Source organism: Amblyomma maculatum, chromosome 1 (genome assembly GCF_055883805.1).
Source record: "Amblyomma maculatum isolate TAMU_Amacu chromosome 1, ASM5588380v1, whole genome shotgun sequence".
Classification (NCBI taxonomy): Eukaryota; Metazoa; Arthropoda; class Arachnida; order Ixodida; family Ixodidae; genus Amblyomma; species Amblyomma maculatum.
Window position 1 is genome coordinate 135,203,917 of NC_139344.1, and position 17,002 is coordinate 135,220,918.

The following is a 17,002-nucleotide window of genomic DNA, read 5'->3' on the forward strand; positions in this document are numbered from 1 at the left end:
ACAGCTCCTTGGCCTCTGCTGCGCTCGCTTCCAGGACCCTGCCGGTGTGCCACGCCATGTACCGATGCCCCTCGTTGACAGCGGTGGCCGCGCTCACGTTCCAGCCTTGGAACGCCTTCCCTGGGAGCAGGAACAACATCTCTCGGACGAGTGCCGTTGCCGCGTAGCCAACGCATCTGACCATCGCGCATCCCAACTTGCGCATGTGCGTCTTCCTGCCCTGGATCAATCACATCAGCTCCAACCACATTATCGGGGAACCTGCCTCGTGATTCAGTTATCACCACTTCGGCATGTCTACATAAACCCTTTCCACAGCAAAGCGACCTTCAGTGGGCTTGGCGGCACGGAAATGATGGGCCACACTTACCTTCGGAATTTTCCCTTCTTGCTTGTACAGCTCCTTGGCCTCTGCTGCGCTCGCTTCCAGGACCCTGCCGGTGTGCCACGCCATGTACCGATGCCCCTCGTTGACAGCGGTGGCCGCGCTCACGTTCCAGCCTTGGAACGCCTTCCCTGGGAGCAGGAACAACATCTCTCGGACGAGTGCCGTTGCCGCGTAGCCAACGCATCTGACCATCGCGCATCCCAACTTGCGCATGTGCGTCTTCCTGCCCTGGATCAATCACATCAGCTCCAACCACATTATCGGGGAACCTGCCTCGTGATTCAGTTATCACCACTTCGGCATGTCTACATAAACCCTTTCCACAGCAAAGCGACCTTCAGTGGGCTTGGCGGCACGGAAATGATGGGCCACACTTACCTTCGGAATTTTCCCTTCTTGCTTGTACAGGTGAGCAATTGCCATTTCTTGTATGCAAAACGCTCAAGTAACCGCCTTTTATTCGTGCTGCCAAGCCCACACTGTGCATGTAGTATTTTCTATGAATGTTCTTGTGTAATTTTTGACTTGCTTCTAATGGCTGGAGATGTCGAATCCAATCCTGGACCTACTGAACCAACCTTATCCGACCTGCTTAAAGCCATCCAGGACGTCCAGAACGGGCAGTTAACAATGCTTACTGAAATAAAATCAATCCAAACATCTTTATCCGACCACGAAAAAGCTTTCACTGAAGTGAATAACCGCCTTTCTAAAATTGAAGCAGACTGCGCTTCTTTCTCCTCAATAAAACCTGAAGTCGAAAATATAAAATCTACGACAGCTAAATGCATGGCTGAAATGGAAGCACTGACTGCCCGACTGGACGATATGAAAAATCGAGCACGAAGAAACAATCTAGTATTTTATGGTATAAAAGATTCCGACAATGAATTGTGGCAAGATTCTGAAAAAATAATCACTGAACACTGCAGCCAGTACCTAAACGTATCCCTTGTCGTGACGCTGGGGCTACGTCGACCCGGCCTTCACTTGGTAGCGTGCAGAGACTCGGGTTGAAGAAGGACTGAATCTTCGAAGTTGGTAAAATATGTACAAGCAGGTTTAATGGCACTTTGAGAAAACTTATTTACAATATTTACAAGAATATTTACAAGAAAAAGAAGGGTACATCAGCAAAATGACAAGCGTTAAGAGTTCATAGCGAGAAGCGACTGGATGAGCCGTTTACCCAGGGCCCAGAGCGACATTTCGTGCTCTGCAGCGTCCTTAAAAACCCCCTATGTCCAGCCCCTCTCTGAAGATGCTGACCAACCAAATCCAGGGCACGCCCCTCAGGTATCGGCATCCAATCGAACACATCACTGCACTGATGGTCTGAAGCACTGACTGGTCCGGCATTCATTCGTTGGGCGTGATCGCTTGTTGGCGGGAAAAGCTTGGGAACGGCGAGGAGAGGAGGTACATTTCTATTCTTCAGCAAAGAAACCACAGGCTGGTTCCGACAAGGGGTTTTACTTCTCAGAAACCCGAGTGCACGTGGCGCCGCATAGGGCTCCCAACATGGTCCCTTTTCGACAATTGCAAATCTTTCCTGCATTCCCGGGAAATCACTTAATGGCCGTATGAGTCATGCTCCTTTCTTGTCCTGCACGTCAGCGGACATGTCACTCTGTCGTCTCCTTTGGATAGGAGGCATTCATCACTGGAGGATAGCACTTCTCGACTGGAAGGGTGAACAAAAGAAAGAAAGCACTTCCTGCTATTTCCCGCAGGGGGACGTTTCTTTGTGTTTTTCCAGACGTTCTCTTGACAGGGTCAATTTGGCATTTGCAGGTTGTCCACAAAGCAAAACATGCTTACAAAACAGGATTCCTGGAAACAGGCTCACTTAGAGCCATTGGACCATCACCACATATTCACAAAACTTATCCATGCCCACAGGCGAACAATAGAGCGCGCAAATGCGGATGCTTGGTCGTAACAGCCTCCTCCCCCGCCAGAAGAGTCTCGGAGGGCAGCAGTCCCAGCTGCTGCATGAAGAGACGACTTAATGGTCTGCACGTGAACGCTTGAAGCTCGCTGTTGCTTGTCGCGTTGTCTTGATTGTTGTAGGCCAAATTGCTCGAGCTGTCTGAAACTCAATCACATGTCGAAGCAAGCACTCGGCTCCCGTCTGAAGAGACCAGGTCAAAAGAAAACTGCCATTGTTGTTCGAGAAAAGCCCACTCTCAAGACGTTCAGGACCCACGTATTCCTAGAAAACCAATCGTGCTGCTTTACATAGTCACACATATACAAGCGCACGAAAAAAAAAACCTGATTATCAATTTGGATACATGGTGAGGAACATCTCGGACCGCTTAGAAAGAGCGGCTAAGCGCGTCCGCATTCCCATTTAACTTCCCCTTTTTGTATCTTATTTCAAAATTGTACTGCTGTAAAATCAAGCTCCACCTAAGAAGGCGACTGTTCTTCGATGTCGCAGTTTGCAGCCAAGCCAGGGGACAATGGTCCGTCTCTACGGTGAATTTGGCCCCTCCAAGATAGCACTGCAATTTTTGAATGGCCCATACAATGCAAGCGCACTCTTTCTCTGACGCGCAATAAGCCCTCTCTCTAGAACTCAGTTTTCTGCTCAAGTAGAGCACGGGGTGCTCATTACCGTCGTCATCTCTCTGTCAGAGAACAGCACCTAACCCTCGATCACTGGCATCACACTGGACCGTGAATTCTCGGTCATAGTCTGGAGCTCGCAATACCGGACGGCTAATCAGCACAGCCTTCAGGTTTACGAAGGAGGCTTCCTTTTGTTCGTCCCAGACTACATTTGTCGGTTCTGTCTTGCGGAGAGCGTCGGTCAGAGGGCTAGCCAAAGCTGAATAGTTAGGGATGTAGTGATTGTAGTACCCAGTCAGACCCAGGAATGCTCGAATTTCCGTCTTCGTGCTCGGCCGCGGGTAGTCTGCTACCGCAGAAATCTTAATCTCGCTGGGTTTCCTGAAACCCTGACCTACATTGTGACCCAAGTAGTCCACGGTCGCCCTTGCCAGGCAACATTTCTCGGCCTTTACGGTTAGTCCAGCTTGACGCAAAAGGCTCAGTACAGCTCTTAGATGTACCATATGGTCCGCCCATGAGTCGGAAAAAACCGCAATGTCGTCTAAATAAGGCACCGCGAATGTTTCACACCCCTTTAAAACCCTATCCATGAGTCGGGAAAAACAAAATGGAACATTTTTGAGCCCGAAACTCATCATTGTTGGCTGGTAGCTGCCCGTCGGAGTGACGAAAGCGGCGTATCTGCTGGCGCGTTCAGTGAGCGGTACTTGCCAGTATCCTCGAGTAAGGTCCAGCGTAGTCACATATGCCGCTCTACTGACCTGTTCTACTCTCTCCTCAATATTCGGAATAGGATACACTTGATCCCTGGTGAGAGAATTTAGCTTTCGGTAGTCTACCACAGGCCTAGGGTCTTTACCTGGAGCTTCTACTAAGATCATAGGCGAAGCATAATCGCTTTCCGAGGGTTTTATTACTCCTAATTCCAGCATGCGAGTTACTTCCCTATCCAGAATTTCTCTTTGCCTTGGAGAAAATCGGTAGCACCTTGATCGCACTGGCACGTCTGAAGTCCGCTCAATATCGTGCTCAGTCAAATCAGTCCTGCCTGGCCTGTCCACGAAGCAGGCCTCCAACTCAGTTATTATCTCGCCCAGATCGGACAGCTGGGATTTCTTTAGTTCTCCTCTCTGCTCCGTCTTTTTGAGAAGCTCCTGAGCGTTGCTTCCTTTTTCGCTGAGGCAAATCAAGTTGTCCCCCATCTCCTCGGGAAGGTTTAACGTTAGATTTACCACGGCTTCCCTCTGCTCATAAGGCTTCATAAGATTGCAATGATAAATGCGCACTGCTTTACGCCTATCGGGGATTTTCACTGCGTAGTTAGTGTCAGAAAGCTCTGCAACGACTTTAGCAGGTCCTTCCCACTGTACTTCGAGCTTATTCTTGGGATCATTGGCTTGCTCCATAGCTAAGTCCTCTCGGGTTCCACTTAGAAGGCTCGTGAGATTACTAGACACCGGCGGCAAGAGGTTACTCTCTAGAACGTCCTCATTCCGTGTCTTATCAAGCTCACTTTCTAGTTGACTTATCTGAGATGCCTCGCTCTCAAAGTTTTCTGACCCGCTATCTTCCGCATCGACCACTGTTTTAACTGCCGTTTCTTCCGCAGTGGATTTTTCTGGAATGAGCAGTGTAGCTAGTTCTCGCGCCTTTGAACGTGTTAAGGCTGGCACAACTCTGTCTCCGAAAAGGACGCCCCTCTTTCGCAGTAGCATGTCCGATTTGTTGGAGAACAAATACGGATAGCACTTAGGAAGCTTTCCTGAAACGGCAGCCTCGGTTGTTAACTTGCCGAAAGGGCCCTCGATGACCACGTTCGCGATTGGCAAGCACACACTCTGTTCCTCCACTACCTGGCGGATCCACGCACACTGTCCTGTATAGTCGGAAGGCGACACATACACCGGATGGACAACATCCATCGTTGCGGCCGAATCGCGCAGTACCTTGCAAGGCTTCCCGTTGACTACTAGGTCATGCAGGTAGGGTTCCAAAAGCTGCATATTTTCATCGCAGTCACTGACATACGAGAAAACAAACTTTTCTTTCCGGCAGTTGACGGCAATGTGACCCTGCTCATTACACCTAAAGCATGTGAGCGGCTTCCTAGCCTCAAGCTTTTTCTTTGTGTTCTGCGCGTTGGTCACTTCCCCACTTTTCTCACTGCCGTCCTTTCTAGGGCGTTTGCCTGAAGAAGCCTTCCTTTCTTCGTTTGCAAATCTAGCAAAGTGCCTTTTCTGACGGTTTTTCACACTGAACTTGGGATTGCGGGGCCTATCCACTGCTGGGTTGCTGAATTGTCGGCGCGAAGCATACTCCTCAATAAGTTCGGCAGCTTCAGTTGCCGACTTAATTTCGCCTCGGTCCTGTAACCAATTTCTTTCTTTTTCTGGGAGGCAGTTATAAAACTGCTCCAAAAGAATTCGCTCGACTACAGCGTCCCTATCACTGTAGGAATCAGTGCTCTTTAGCCACTCGCCCAAATTAACTCTTAAATTGTACAGGAATTCAGGGTAACTCTCGTCCCTGGACTTAGTAGCGTTCCGAAAACGTTGTCTGAACGCCTCGGCGCTAAGCCTATACTTTCTCAGAAGGCAAGCTTTGACCTTCTCGTAGTTGTCCGCGTCCTCCTTGCTTAGCCGCGCGACAACCTCCGCTGCCTCGCAGGGCAGAACCGTCAATAATCTCTGAGACCAAGTGTCTCGCTGGAAGGACAGTTTTTCGCAAGTTCGCTCAAAGTTAGCCAGATACAGACCGATATCCCCTGATATCACATATGGCTGCATGTACTTTGACATCTTGAAATCTGCCTCCTTGTTGAGACGAGGTACCGCTAGCTGGGGACAATCGCCCGACCTCTTGCTCAACTCTAGTTCTAATTTCCGGAGCTCAATTTCTTGGTCCAGCTTTTTTGCTTCTCTTTCACGCTTCTTTTCCTCTTTTTCCCACTCACGTTCGCGCTCACGCCTCTTTTCCTCTTTTTCCCGCTCTTTCTGCTGTCTGAGCTGCTCCTTTTTTTGACCGATGAGGTTCCATGCTTCACTGAGCTCCTCATCATCGGTTCCCAGATCAGTGATTGCCTTTATAATCAAGGGTTTTCGTGCCAAACCACTTGTATCAATTCCCAATTCCTCACACAATTGCAACAGTTCCGGTTTCTGCAGCTTTTGTAGGTCCATGATCGCTCCGAGTGTCGGCTACTTCCAAAACAACAGTGCAAACTACCAAACCTAAAGGCGTTTCAACACTTTTTACCAGTTCTAAAATCTAACCCTGTTCTAGAACCTGGTCCACATCAGAAGAAAAGCCAAGCACTCACCCACACATGCGATCGATGTTCCGAGCTGCTTTCTTGTTGGCCGATTGTTGCGCCTGCTTGTTGCTTGAGATGCCACCTCCGATCACCAGATGTTGTGGCTTGTAGCTTCAGATCCACCTCCAATCACCAGATGTTGTGGCTTGTAGATTCAGATCCCAACGCTGGGCACCAGTCGTTGTGCTTGTAGATTCAGATCCCACCGCTGATCACCAGTTTTGGGGCTTTATCCCACCGCTGCCACCAGTTGTCGTGACGCTGGGGCTACGTCGACCCGGCCTTCACTTGGTAGCGTGCAGAGACTCGGGTTGAAGAAGGACTGAATCTTCGAAGTTGGTAAAATATGTACAAGCAGGTTTAATGGCACTTTGAGAAAACTTATTTACAATATTTACAAGAATATTTACAAGAAAAAGAAGGGTACATCAGCAAAATGACAAGCGTTAAGAGTTCATAGCGAGAAGCGACTGGATGAGCCGTTTACCCAGGGCCCAGAGCGACATTTCGTGCTCTGCAGCGTCCTTAAAAACCCCCTATGTCCAGCCCCTCTCTGAAGATGCTGACCAACCAAATCCAGGGCACGCCCCTCAGGTATCGGCATCCAATCGAACACATCACTGATGGTCTGAAGCACTGACTGGTCCGGCATTCATTCGTTGGGCGTGATCGCTTGTTGGCGGGAAAAGCTTGGGAACGGCGAGGAGAGGAGGTACATTTCTATTCTTCAGCAAAGAAACCACAGGCTGGTTCCGACAAGGGGTTTTACTTCTCAGAAACCCGAGTGCACGTGGCGCCGCATAGGGCTCCCAACATGGTCCCTTTTCGACAATTGCAAATCTTTCCTGCATTCCCGGGAAATCACTTAATGGCCGTATGAGTCATGCTCCTTTCTTGTCCTGCACGTCAGCGGACATGTCACTCTGTCGTCTCCTTTGGATAGGAGGCATTCATCACTGGAGGATAGCACTTCTCGACTGGAAGGGTGAACAAAAGAAAGAAAGCACTTCCTGCTATTTCCCGCAGGGGGACGTTTCTTTGTGTTTTTCCAGACGTTCTCTTGACAGGGTCAATTTGGCATTTGCAGGTTGTCCACAAAGCAAAACATGCTTACAAAACAGGATTCCTGGAAACAGGCTCACTTAGAGCCATTGGACCATCACCACATATTCACAAAACTTATCCATGCCCACAGGCGAACAATAGAGCGCGCAAATGCGGATGCTTGGTCGTAACACCCTCGAACCTCGCAGCATTGAACGTGCCCACCGACTAGGCACATATTCACCAAATAAAAACCGGCCGATTATCGTCAAATTAGCTCATTTTAAAGACAAGCAGCATGTACTATCGGTGAATAGCAAATTCAAAGGTACTGGCTTCAGTGTCTCCGAGGATTATTCTCCAAACACCCGTCTCGCGCGGAAAAGCCTCTATGACTATGGTAAACGCGAAGGGCTAAAATTTAAATTACGCCATGACAAGTTGATATCCGGAAGTAAGACTTATATATTTGATCGCACCACTAATCATGTAGTTGAACATGAGCAACCCTAGCAACCACTTCAACAGAATCACACTGCGAAGCAGACTTACCGTTCCTCATTATCATTCTTATTCACTAACATCCGTAGTGTGATCCCAAAACGCGATGCTTTATGTAACCTCGTTGAATCATGTTCTGCTAACGTAATTCTGTTAACCGAAACTTGGCTCACCTCTACTGTTTGCGACACTGAGATTTTACCCTCCCTTCCGAATTTTGATATATTTCGAGCAGATCGTAGCGAAATGAGGGGTGGGGGGGTTCTCATTGCCACTGATCGCTCATTACGTTGCTCACGTGTGACAATTTCAAGCAAATTGGAAATGGTTTGGCTCTGCTGTAATGCATGTTATCCACGTGTTCTCATTGGTATATGCTATCGCCCCCCAAACAATGATCCTTTATTTAATTCCTTGTTGCATGATGCCCTAAACACGCTAACGACCCTTTATACCAATACTCCAATCTTATTGTTTGGCGACTTCAACTTTCCATCTATCGTCTGGTCGGATCTTGCTTCCACGCTTTCAAAATCTAACCCTGAGTGTGAATTTGCTCACACCTGCCTCACGTTTGGATTAGATCAAATAATCGACCGTCCAACTCGTTTAACAGATCATTCTGCTAATATTCTGGACCTTGTGCTGACATCACAACCTAATAGCTTCTCACCCATCACTTACATTAAAGGGCTCAGCGACCACATGGCCATTCATGCTACATTTTCTTGTGATTTACGAAACGCGAAAAAGATCAAGAAAACGCTTACCCTCTATAATAAAGGTAACTACGTTGGCTTTAACCGCGATCTTGCTGCTTTCCTTGATAACTTTTCGTCTGGTTTTTCACTACGCTCTCTTGAATCTAACTGGTTACTCTTTAAGTCCGAAATGCAACGCCTAATAAATTTACATATCCCGACCATAACCGTAACAGAACGTCCTGGATCCCCATGGTATCACAAAACACTTAAAAGATTAAATAACAAAAAGAAGCGATTATTTCGTGCAGCTAAAACTACAGGCACGGCTACCGCCTGGGAGAAATATTACACTGCCGCGGCTAATTACGATACCGAGGTCATCAAAACTAAGAATAACTTCTACTCATCCACCTTGCCTAACATGCTGCATGAAAACCCGAAGCGTTTCTGGAAAACTATTTGCCCCTCGACCTCTAGCATAATTTCTCTGACTGATAATTCTGGTGTTTCCTCTTCTGAATCAGAGGTTCCTAATATTCTAAATGATGCATTTTGTTCTATATTCACAAACGAACCTCTTAATAACCTCCCTGATGCACCCAGTTTTCTTCACACACCTATGGATAACATTGCATTTGAACCGCGCGGCATCGCCATGGTCATCGATAAACTAAAAAAAATTCTTCATCCGCTGGTATTGACGGCATCAATGCCAAAATCCTCAAAAACACCAAAGACCTCTGCAGTATCATATTGTCTCTGATTTTTCAGCAGTCATATTCTTCGTGCTCATTACCACGGGACTGGCGCATTGGGAAGGTCATTCCAGTCCACAAGAAAGGTAACAGATCTTCACCACTTAACTATAGGCCAATCTCATTAACCTGTGTTTGTTGTAAAATTATGGAACATATCATATATTCTCATACTGCCAAGTTTTTATCATCTCGTAATTTTTTTCATTCTAACCAACACGGCTTTCGTAAAGACCATTCCTGTGACACGCAACTTGTTCTTTTTCTTCATGATATACACGCATGCCTAGATCGTAACATTCCCACGGATTGAATATTTCTGGATTTCGAAAAAGCATTTGATAAAGTCCCGCACGCGCGCCTAATTCTTAAACTGTCACGCCTAAACCTTCATCCCCTAGTTCTGGATTGGATTCGAGCCTTCCTTACTGATCGTTATCAATTCGTTCATGCTAACTCACACTCGTCATCCCTCTCCCCTGTCTTGTCTGGCGTCCCTCAGGGGACCGTTTTAGGCCCTCTTCTGTTCCTTATCTACATAAATGATTTACCCTCTAACATCAGATCTAATGTCCGACTCTTTGCGGATGATTGCGTCATCTACCGCCCAATACATAATTCCTCCGACGCCACCATTCTTCAAGAAGATCTCGCACGCGTCGAAGAATGGTGTAGTACTTGGCTCATGTCCCTAAATAGCAGTAAAACGTCACTTATTTCTTTCCATCGCCGGCGCAACCACCGTGAAAATACTTATACAATTATCAACAATCCTATTTCATCCGTTGACTCATACAAGTATCTTGGTATCCATTTAAGTAAAGATTTAACCTGGTCGCATCATATTCACCACATCACCAATTCAGCCAATCAAGTCCTAGGGTATTTGCGCCGTAACCTATCACTAGCTCCCCCTCCCATTAAGCTTCTTGCTTATATAACTTTCATACGTCCTAAACTTGATTACGCATGTGCTGCATATGATCCCCACTATACTAACCTAATCACCACGCTCGAAGCAGTCCAAAACCGCGCCGCCAGATTCATTTGCTCAGACTACTCTCGCTATACTAGCGTTACAGCACTAAAATCTCAGCTTAATCTCCCAACACTGGCCTGTCGGCGTAAAATCGCCCGTCTTTCGCTGTATCATAAATTTTATCACACTTCCGATCATGAAACTGCCCCGATAACACGCGCTCATCGCTTTTCTCGTCATAGTCACCCTAACGCCGTCTACCCTGAACGGGCCCGCACCGAAACATATAAAATGTCATTTTTTCTTCGAACAGCCAATGACTGGAATGACCTTCCATCCGAAGTGGCGGCCATCAACAATCGTGTTCTATTCAAAACCGCCATTGAAGACCATCTGTGTTCGTATTAACTTTTTGTTTGCCCACCCCTCATGTAATGTCCCCTGTGGACCCTTGAGGAAACAATAAATAAATAAATAAATCTGTATGGAATCATTTGACACACCCTCCGTCAACGAAAGGCGGCCGCCGAAGCCGCCTTTCATTGGAGGCGAAAAGCAAGGCGCCCGTGTGCTGTGTGTTGTCAATGTACGTTAGAGATCCTCAGGTAGTCGAAATTTTCGGAGCCCTCCACTACGGCGTCTGTCATAGCCTGAGCCACTTTGGGACTTTAAACCCCACAAGCCAACCAACCAATTAACACTCCGCCTTTGCATCCGTGTGTGCATGTGCGCGTGTGGGAGTGCCTGCGTGTGTGGTGAAAAATGAATGAAGAGTAGTTCACTGAGGTTTCCTTTGTGGAACCTATCTTCGTCATAATGTATGAATGAAAGCGGAGGTCACAGAATTTGTAGCTGGGTGCGTTACCGTGTGCAGCACTCTTCATCGCATAAGAAATTAACACATGTCGGGCACGGGGCTGCAACACGACATATGAGTAAAAGTAGCTGCCTGAAAAGCTACACTGCGAATTTTTTTTTAGGGCTTTGTTTATTGTAGCTCCACAACGCGGCGGCAGCAGGCAAACATTGCATGCGTGGGATACTCAATTGACATACTCTAAGTCCCAAGATACACTCCTGAATGTGTGATAGCAAAAGTCACAAGATGAAAAATTGTACGCGATCTAAAGGCATGATGGCAATAAACAGTAAAAGACAAGCGTGAATATACGCGATCTAAAAAAAGGCATGATGGCAATAAAGAGCAAAAGACAAGCGTGGATATCCTTTAGAGTACCTATCCCGAAGGATACCTCATTGTGCTCTCCGTCAGCTCGATGTTATCCACTCACCCGGTGCAATCAATTCGTCCGGTGGTGCCCGGCAGGTTCTGTCTGCTACCAAAAATCAACAAAGGAAAAATATAATCCTCATCCACTCATTATTTCTGGTGTGGTACCGTTACGGAAAATCTGTCTTACATGGACACGATTTTTGATAGCATCTCATCTAAAATTTTGCATTTCGCAAACGACACCAGTAACGCTCGGTCTGACATCATCGACCTTACCATTCCTCGTCCACCTGTGTAGCTCAGTGGTGAGAGCGATCGACTTCTGAGCCCGATGATGCGACCGCTGTTCTGTCCCTCGTTCACTTTAGGCGAACACCGCAACCATTTCTTACACCCTTCCGCTGAGTAATCGCGGTGAGTTACTAATCGTCAAGGATAAACCATATGTGAGGTGGCATGATGGTATAATGCAATATAATGGACCTGACGTCTGCCTTTACACAGCCACAAAACCCATTTGAAGCTGCTTGTAAAAAATTCTATGACATCATGAATAATAAGACCAGCAGTTGGGCACTGCTAACTTGTGCGCTGGCGGGAAATTCTTGAAGGGTAGAGTGGAGAGGTCACGTGTAAGTGGTAAGCACGTCTTTCATATTTTCAGAGACTCTAGAAGAGCAATTAGAGTCATGTTTAATGGTTAATATGAGCGGTGTGTGCCGCCCGTCAGCAGCAAGCAATGCGCGAATGTTGTACACATACTGTACTCCTGTGACTTGCTGCAGTGCTGTGAGTAGAAGGCAAATACAGTGCTTTATTAATCGTGTAAACTATTACGTTCAGACGGTAAATGAGCGAGAATCGAGCTTATACAGCAATAAAATACACACAGCATCACAACGATACATTGTTCGCAAATGATCGCAAAAGGTACTCGGAGCAGACCAAGAGACTGAGATCGCAGGAAGTTTTTAGGAGACCACTGGTTTCGTTCCCGATGCTCGAACAAAAGCGGCACTGCCACTGGCAGGTGTTCACGAGATTGCGGATGCGTTGCCTTTGGATGAAGAGTCTGCAATGTGTGGCACGGTCACCTTGAACGGTGGCCCTCCTACTGCGGCCAGGAAGCCAGAGGCGCCGTCACCGTCAGGTTGATACTCAGCTGGAATACCTCCTGTGCCAACGTTGATGAATACAGGTACCGTGACCTGCGCAGGCGGTTGCAGTCCCGTCTGGGGAGGAGCAGGGTACGGCACCACGAATCCAGTGGCAGGGATGGGTGCCAGCGCGGAGCCCCTGTACACGTGGTGGTAATAGGGACGGTAATACGGGGTACCGTACGCGGGGACACGAGAGTAAAGAGGCATTCCGTAAGCTCCGCCCATCCTAACGGGAGTAGCGGACAAGCTGCCGTTTCTGTTACCGGAGGGCCTCTGTGAATAGACAGCGAACGCCGGCGGCCTCTGCGGCCTCATAGCGGGCCTCCGGAAAACGACGGTGTAAGGCATTTGATAAGGACGCAGCAAGTAGTTCAGGCTCGACTGGCGCACGGTCATCAGGTGCGTCGGACGAGCAGCGTAGTAAGGCCCCCTCTGCTGGACAGGCGGAGCGCGATCTTCGTCACGCTCCTCCTCCACTTCCTCATCATCGAATTCAGGAAACGTCACGTTCAAATCAGGACAGCATTGCCGCCCACGATCGCTGATGTTTTGTTCCACAGTCGCGTTTTCTGAAAACAAATAATGCTCAAAATTAATTGTATTCACGGCGCCAAACGCTGAACACAATGGGCATGCCATGAATTGTACTATCCGCTTCAAAATAAGTCGCATTACATGGATGAGTCCTATATAAAAGCACCGCGGAAAGGAACGAGCGCGTTCTTTTCTCTGGTTATAGTACAGCAACGCGTAGCATTATCGTGAAGTGCTGCAATCCAGCTTCGATTCATCTTGATACCCTTTTCGAGTCTTCGACCACACCAGCACTTTAACGCGTGGGCCTACGTTGCAGATGCGTCGAGTTATGGAAAGAGCTGGAAGTGTTATGTTATGCATTTCTTTTTAACGAGATAGTGTTAAGGGCCCCGTGTCGCATAAAAGCCGGTGTCGGCATCGTGGTTGTAACGCGAAAATCAGAAGAAAGAAACAGCAAAGCGAGCACGCAACCTCTCCTCCACAGAACCGCATTGCTTCTCTCCGAGTGAAGGTGGACTTAATGTATGCATTGGCTTAGGACTGTGAGCTAATGTTTACGTGCGTCATTAGAGATAAGCAAAGAACATTTCCGCTTTGCTTACCTGCGATGCGGTGTTCGCTGGAATATTCATTCCATCGCACGGCGCTGCCCCAACAGATGGCGCGAGCCGCCGCCAGATTCAAAGCCTCATACATCTATAAGTCGTCTTCAAAGCATTGGGGTTTAAAAACAGCGAACGGGGCCCGATAACGATATCGCGTTGAACTCTTAAAGACAAGCTTAAGAGTCCTCCAATTTTTTCGGTGCTGTCGTTGAATATCAGCCGTGTCAAGAGGAGAGTAATATAAGCTTTGTCTACATTTGTGTCAGACATAAAATGATACGCATTGCATTTTGTTTCACATTTACAGCAATGAATGAATCAGTGAATGAGTTTTAAAATAATAATTGCATCGTAAAATATCTGATTAACATGAACAACGAACATAGTCAACGAGCTCTAATTCAGGAGAATATGCCAAATTTGCTGAACCATTATTTCATTGAACATAAAATAATGCTTCAAGCCACAACATTGTTACATACTGAGTGTATTATTCTTAATCTGCGTTTGCGACTACCTTGTTTTCAGACATATTTGAGAGCGATAATCCTGATAAGGATTTCTTTCTTTCTCTATTAGCATAACCAGATTTCTCAACCGCATAGAAAGACACGCATAAATGGAAAACGAGACGCGAAAATGGAATTTATCGATAAACAGGAATAACTGCGTACGGTACTGATTCTAGCCATGCAAAAAACAAAAAAACAAAATCAGCCTAATTCAATAAAACAAGCGAATATTCAGTGGTGCTATATATGTTGATGCTGGTATAGACGTAAGCGAAGAATAAAAAACGACATCACTTACCGGCCATTATCGCGATGACTAGTGCAGCTAGCAGAATACATCGGGACGCCAGCAGCAACATATTGTCTCCACTAGAGAGCTGTTGCTGAGTCAAGAGCATTCACCAATATGAATCCCGCGAGCCCCGTTCGAGGTGTCGAGGAAACCCGCTTTTTGACGGATCGCACTGAAGCCAAACGGGGTCAACCCATCCCGGTATACGGGATTGTTTGTGGACCTGCCGTCACGCCCGGGCCAATAACCTCCGTAGAGGCGTTATATGTGCATTCATGTAAGAACAGCCACGTTCGCCCTCTCTCTGCACCACCCCGCAGCCTCCCTTCTCTCTTCCAACCCCCTGGTGCCCCTGAACTCACATTGTTATTTTTCTTCGGTGCCTCTTCTGACTTGTTTTTCTCATCTAAAACTGAAAATTTACTCCTTATCGTATTCTGTGCCTGCATGGATGAAATATTTATTTACCGAACATCGCTGCTGGCAGCTCTAACGACGGAGCGTTTTTCTGCTTTCCTTTGCACTGCAGTTGTCAACTTGGTGTGCTTTGTTACAGGCGAAAAGCCGTTCTGAATGAAGGCTGCTATAGTACGTGGAGAAGTTAATGGAATGTACTATATACGGCCTGTTGTGTTAGAAAAAAACTCAATTAAATTGGATTCGAGCACCTCAAGCAGATTTCTTAATAATCTAGTTGCACCCGAATTTCTGGGAAAAAAAAAGAAAAAAAAAAGAAATGGGCCATTTATAGATAATGTAGTTTACCAGAGCACAAAGCTGGAAACGGCACACGGAAATTAGCTGATACTTTGTGGTTATTCCGCAGTGAAGTTTTCAGTGAAGTGATTATTATGGACCTCTTTTAACGCCTGTTATTCACGATAAGGCTTAATTTGAAGATAAATGCAAAAACTGCTTTCAATAAACGAGAGGCAAAAACCCGACTCATTGACCCGGCATATTACTGGCAACACTTTAACAATCGTTAGTCACGCTAACGACGTCCTTCCATGAGCTTTCGTGCGCTTATTATTATGGAAGTGATAATACATATCTTCGAAGTTAACAAACTAAGGGACGCAGGTGCTTTATCGACGTAGAAGCGCCGCGCAAAAGGTGCTTCAGAAGCAAAATGAAATATCTTATCAGGAAAAAAAAATTGAGCACGACCTGTCATTGCTGTGCTATTATTGAACAAAAAGCAAAACTGATATTATTCTTAGCCCCGCACAAAATAATGGAGACAGCAAAAATAACCCGGAGAAAATCGAATGGTTATCTCTTTAAAGAGCTGAAACCCACTTTGTACCCGAAATAGCGCTGAAACAACATGACCCTATTTTTACCTTGCGAATTCCAGCAATTATAAAACTTGAGAAAGGAGGGGAATTAAATTCACATTATGGGGAAAAGTTACCGGTTCTGACAAGGGTAGTAAATTTACGAAGACCATATTATGCCACTCTTCCCTTATTCGTCTTCAAATATCTATTAGTGTGGAGATATGTGCACTTTTAAATGCTGCTCTAGGATTCTGGGTCCACCCTCATAATAAAGCCATACAGCGAACGAGTCGTATCCCGTACAGTCCTGCCGCTAAGCGGGTGCTCGAAGCTGCGAACATTCGAAGTTAGGGAACAACTCCGGCGTTTTTCTTAACCTCTCCAGAAGTTTACTGGCACTTTCGCGGTAAGTTCCTCTGAGTTTTCTGGTCATTTGTACCAAATTTCGCAGAGCCGTAATGCTATGTTGCAGCGCAAATGAATTTAAAAATTCCTAATTCGTGACATCAATCGAGGAGATTTCTGCGAGCAACATTGGGCGCGTGACATGACTGGACGATGACCGTCTATATCGATTCCATACGTTTATTGCAGGACAATATGTTGAGCTTGATTTCGGTCATTCCAGAAAAATATAGTGACCCCAGCTGTTCCTTGCAGTCGCCATTTCAGCCAATTAACGCGCGCACGATTGCTTTTGCGACTGTACTCGTGACACCATAGCCTGGTATGTCGCGACATGCCCATGACTGGTTGGCCGAAACCTACTTTCTGTTTGGTTTATTCGTTGCTATTTTTTTTTTATTTTTGTCAGAGAGAGGAGATTTGGAGGAATGTGATGTAGTTACGGAAAACCTTCGGAGTTGCTCTTTAAGAACTCGAGTGCTCCAATAAAAAGTTCAAGAGCAACAGCGACATTATTCTAGGAACCCAGACCTTTCCTGATTATCAAAGACATTAACGTCAACGTGTACATTTCGTATTCTTATTGAGTCCTTTTGTCTGCCATCCCATGATTAGGGCCTTGGCTATTGGCCGTCTCATTGTCCTATATGCAGCGCGAAATGCCTGACACTGTGTTTAATTTCTATTAAACTTTATGCATAAATTTTAAT

The 17,002-nt window shown here is 46.6% G+C and overlaps 1 protein-coding gene across 1 annotated transcript; it reads right to left on the reverse strand.

Moving 5' to 3' along the window:
* Positions 1 to 12,532: 12,532 nt before the first annotated feature.
* On the reverse strand, positions 12,533 to 14,671 carry LOC146203996 (uncharacterized). Its single transcript, XM_084586089.1, has 2 exons — positions 14,611 to 14,671; positions 12,533 to 13,227 (listed from the first exon to the last, which is right to left on the reverse strand). Exons 1-2 carry the CDS (start codon positions 14,669 to 14,671, stop codon positions 12,533 to 12,535), a joined length of 756 nt encoding a protein of 251 aa, XP_084442215.1.
* Between the last annotated feature and the right edge of the window lie 2,331 nt (positions 14,672 to 17,002).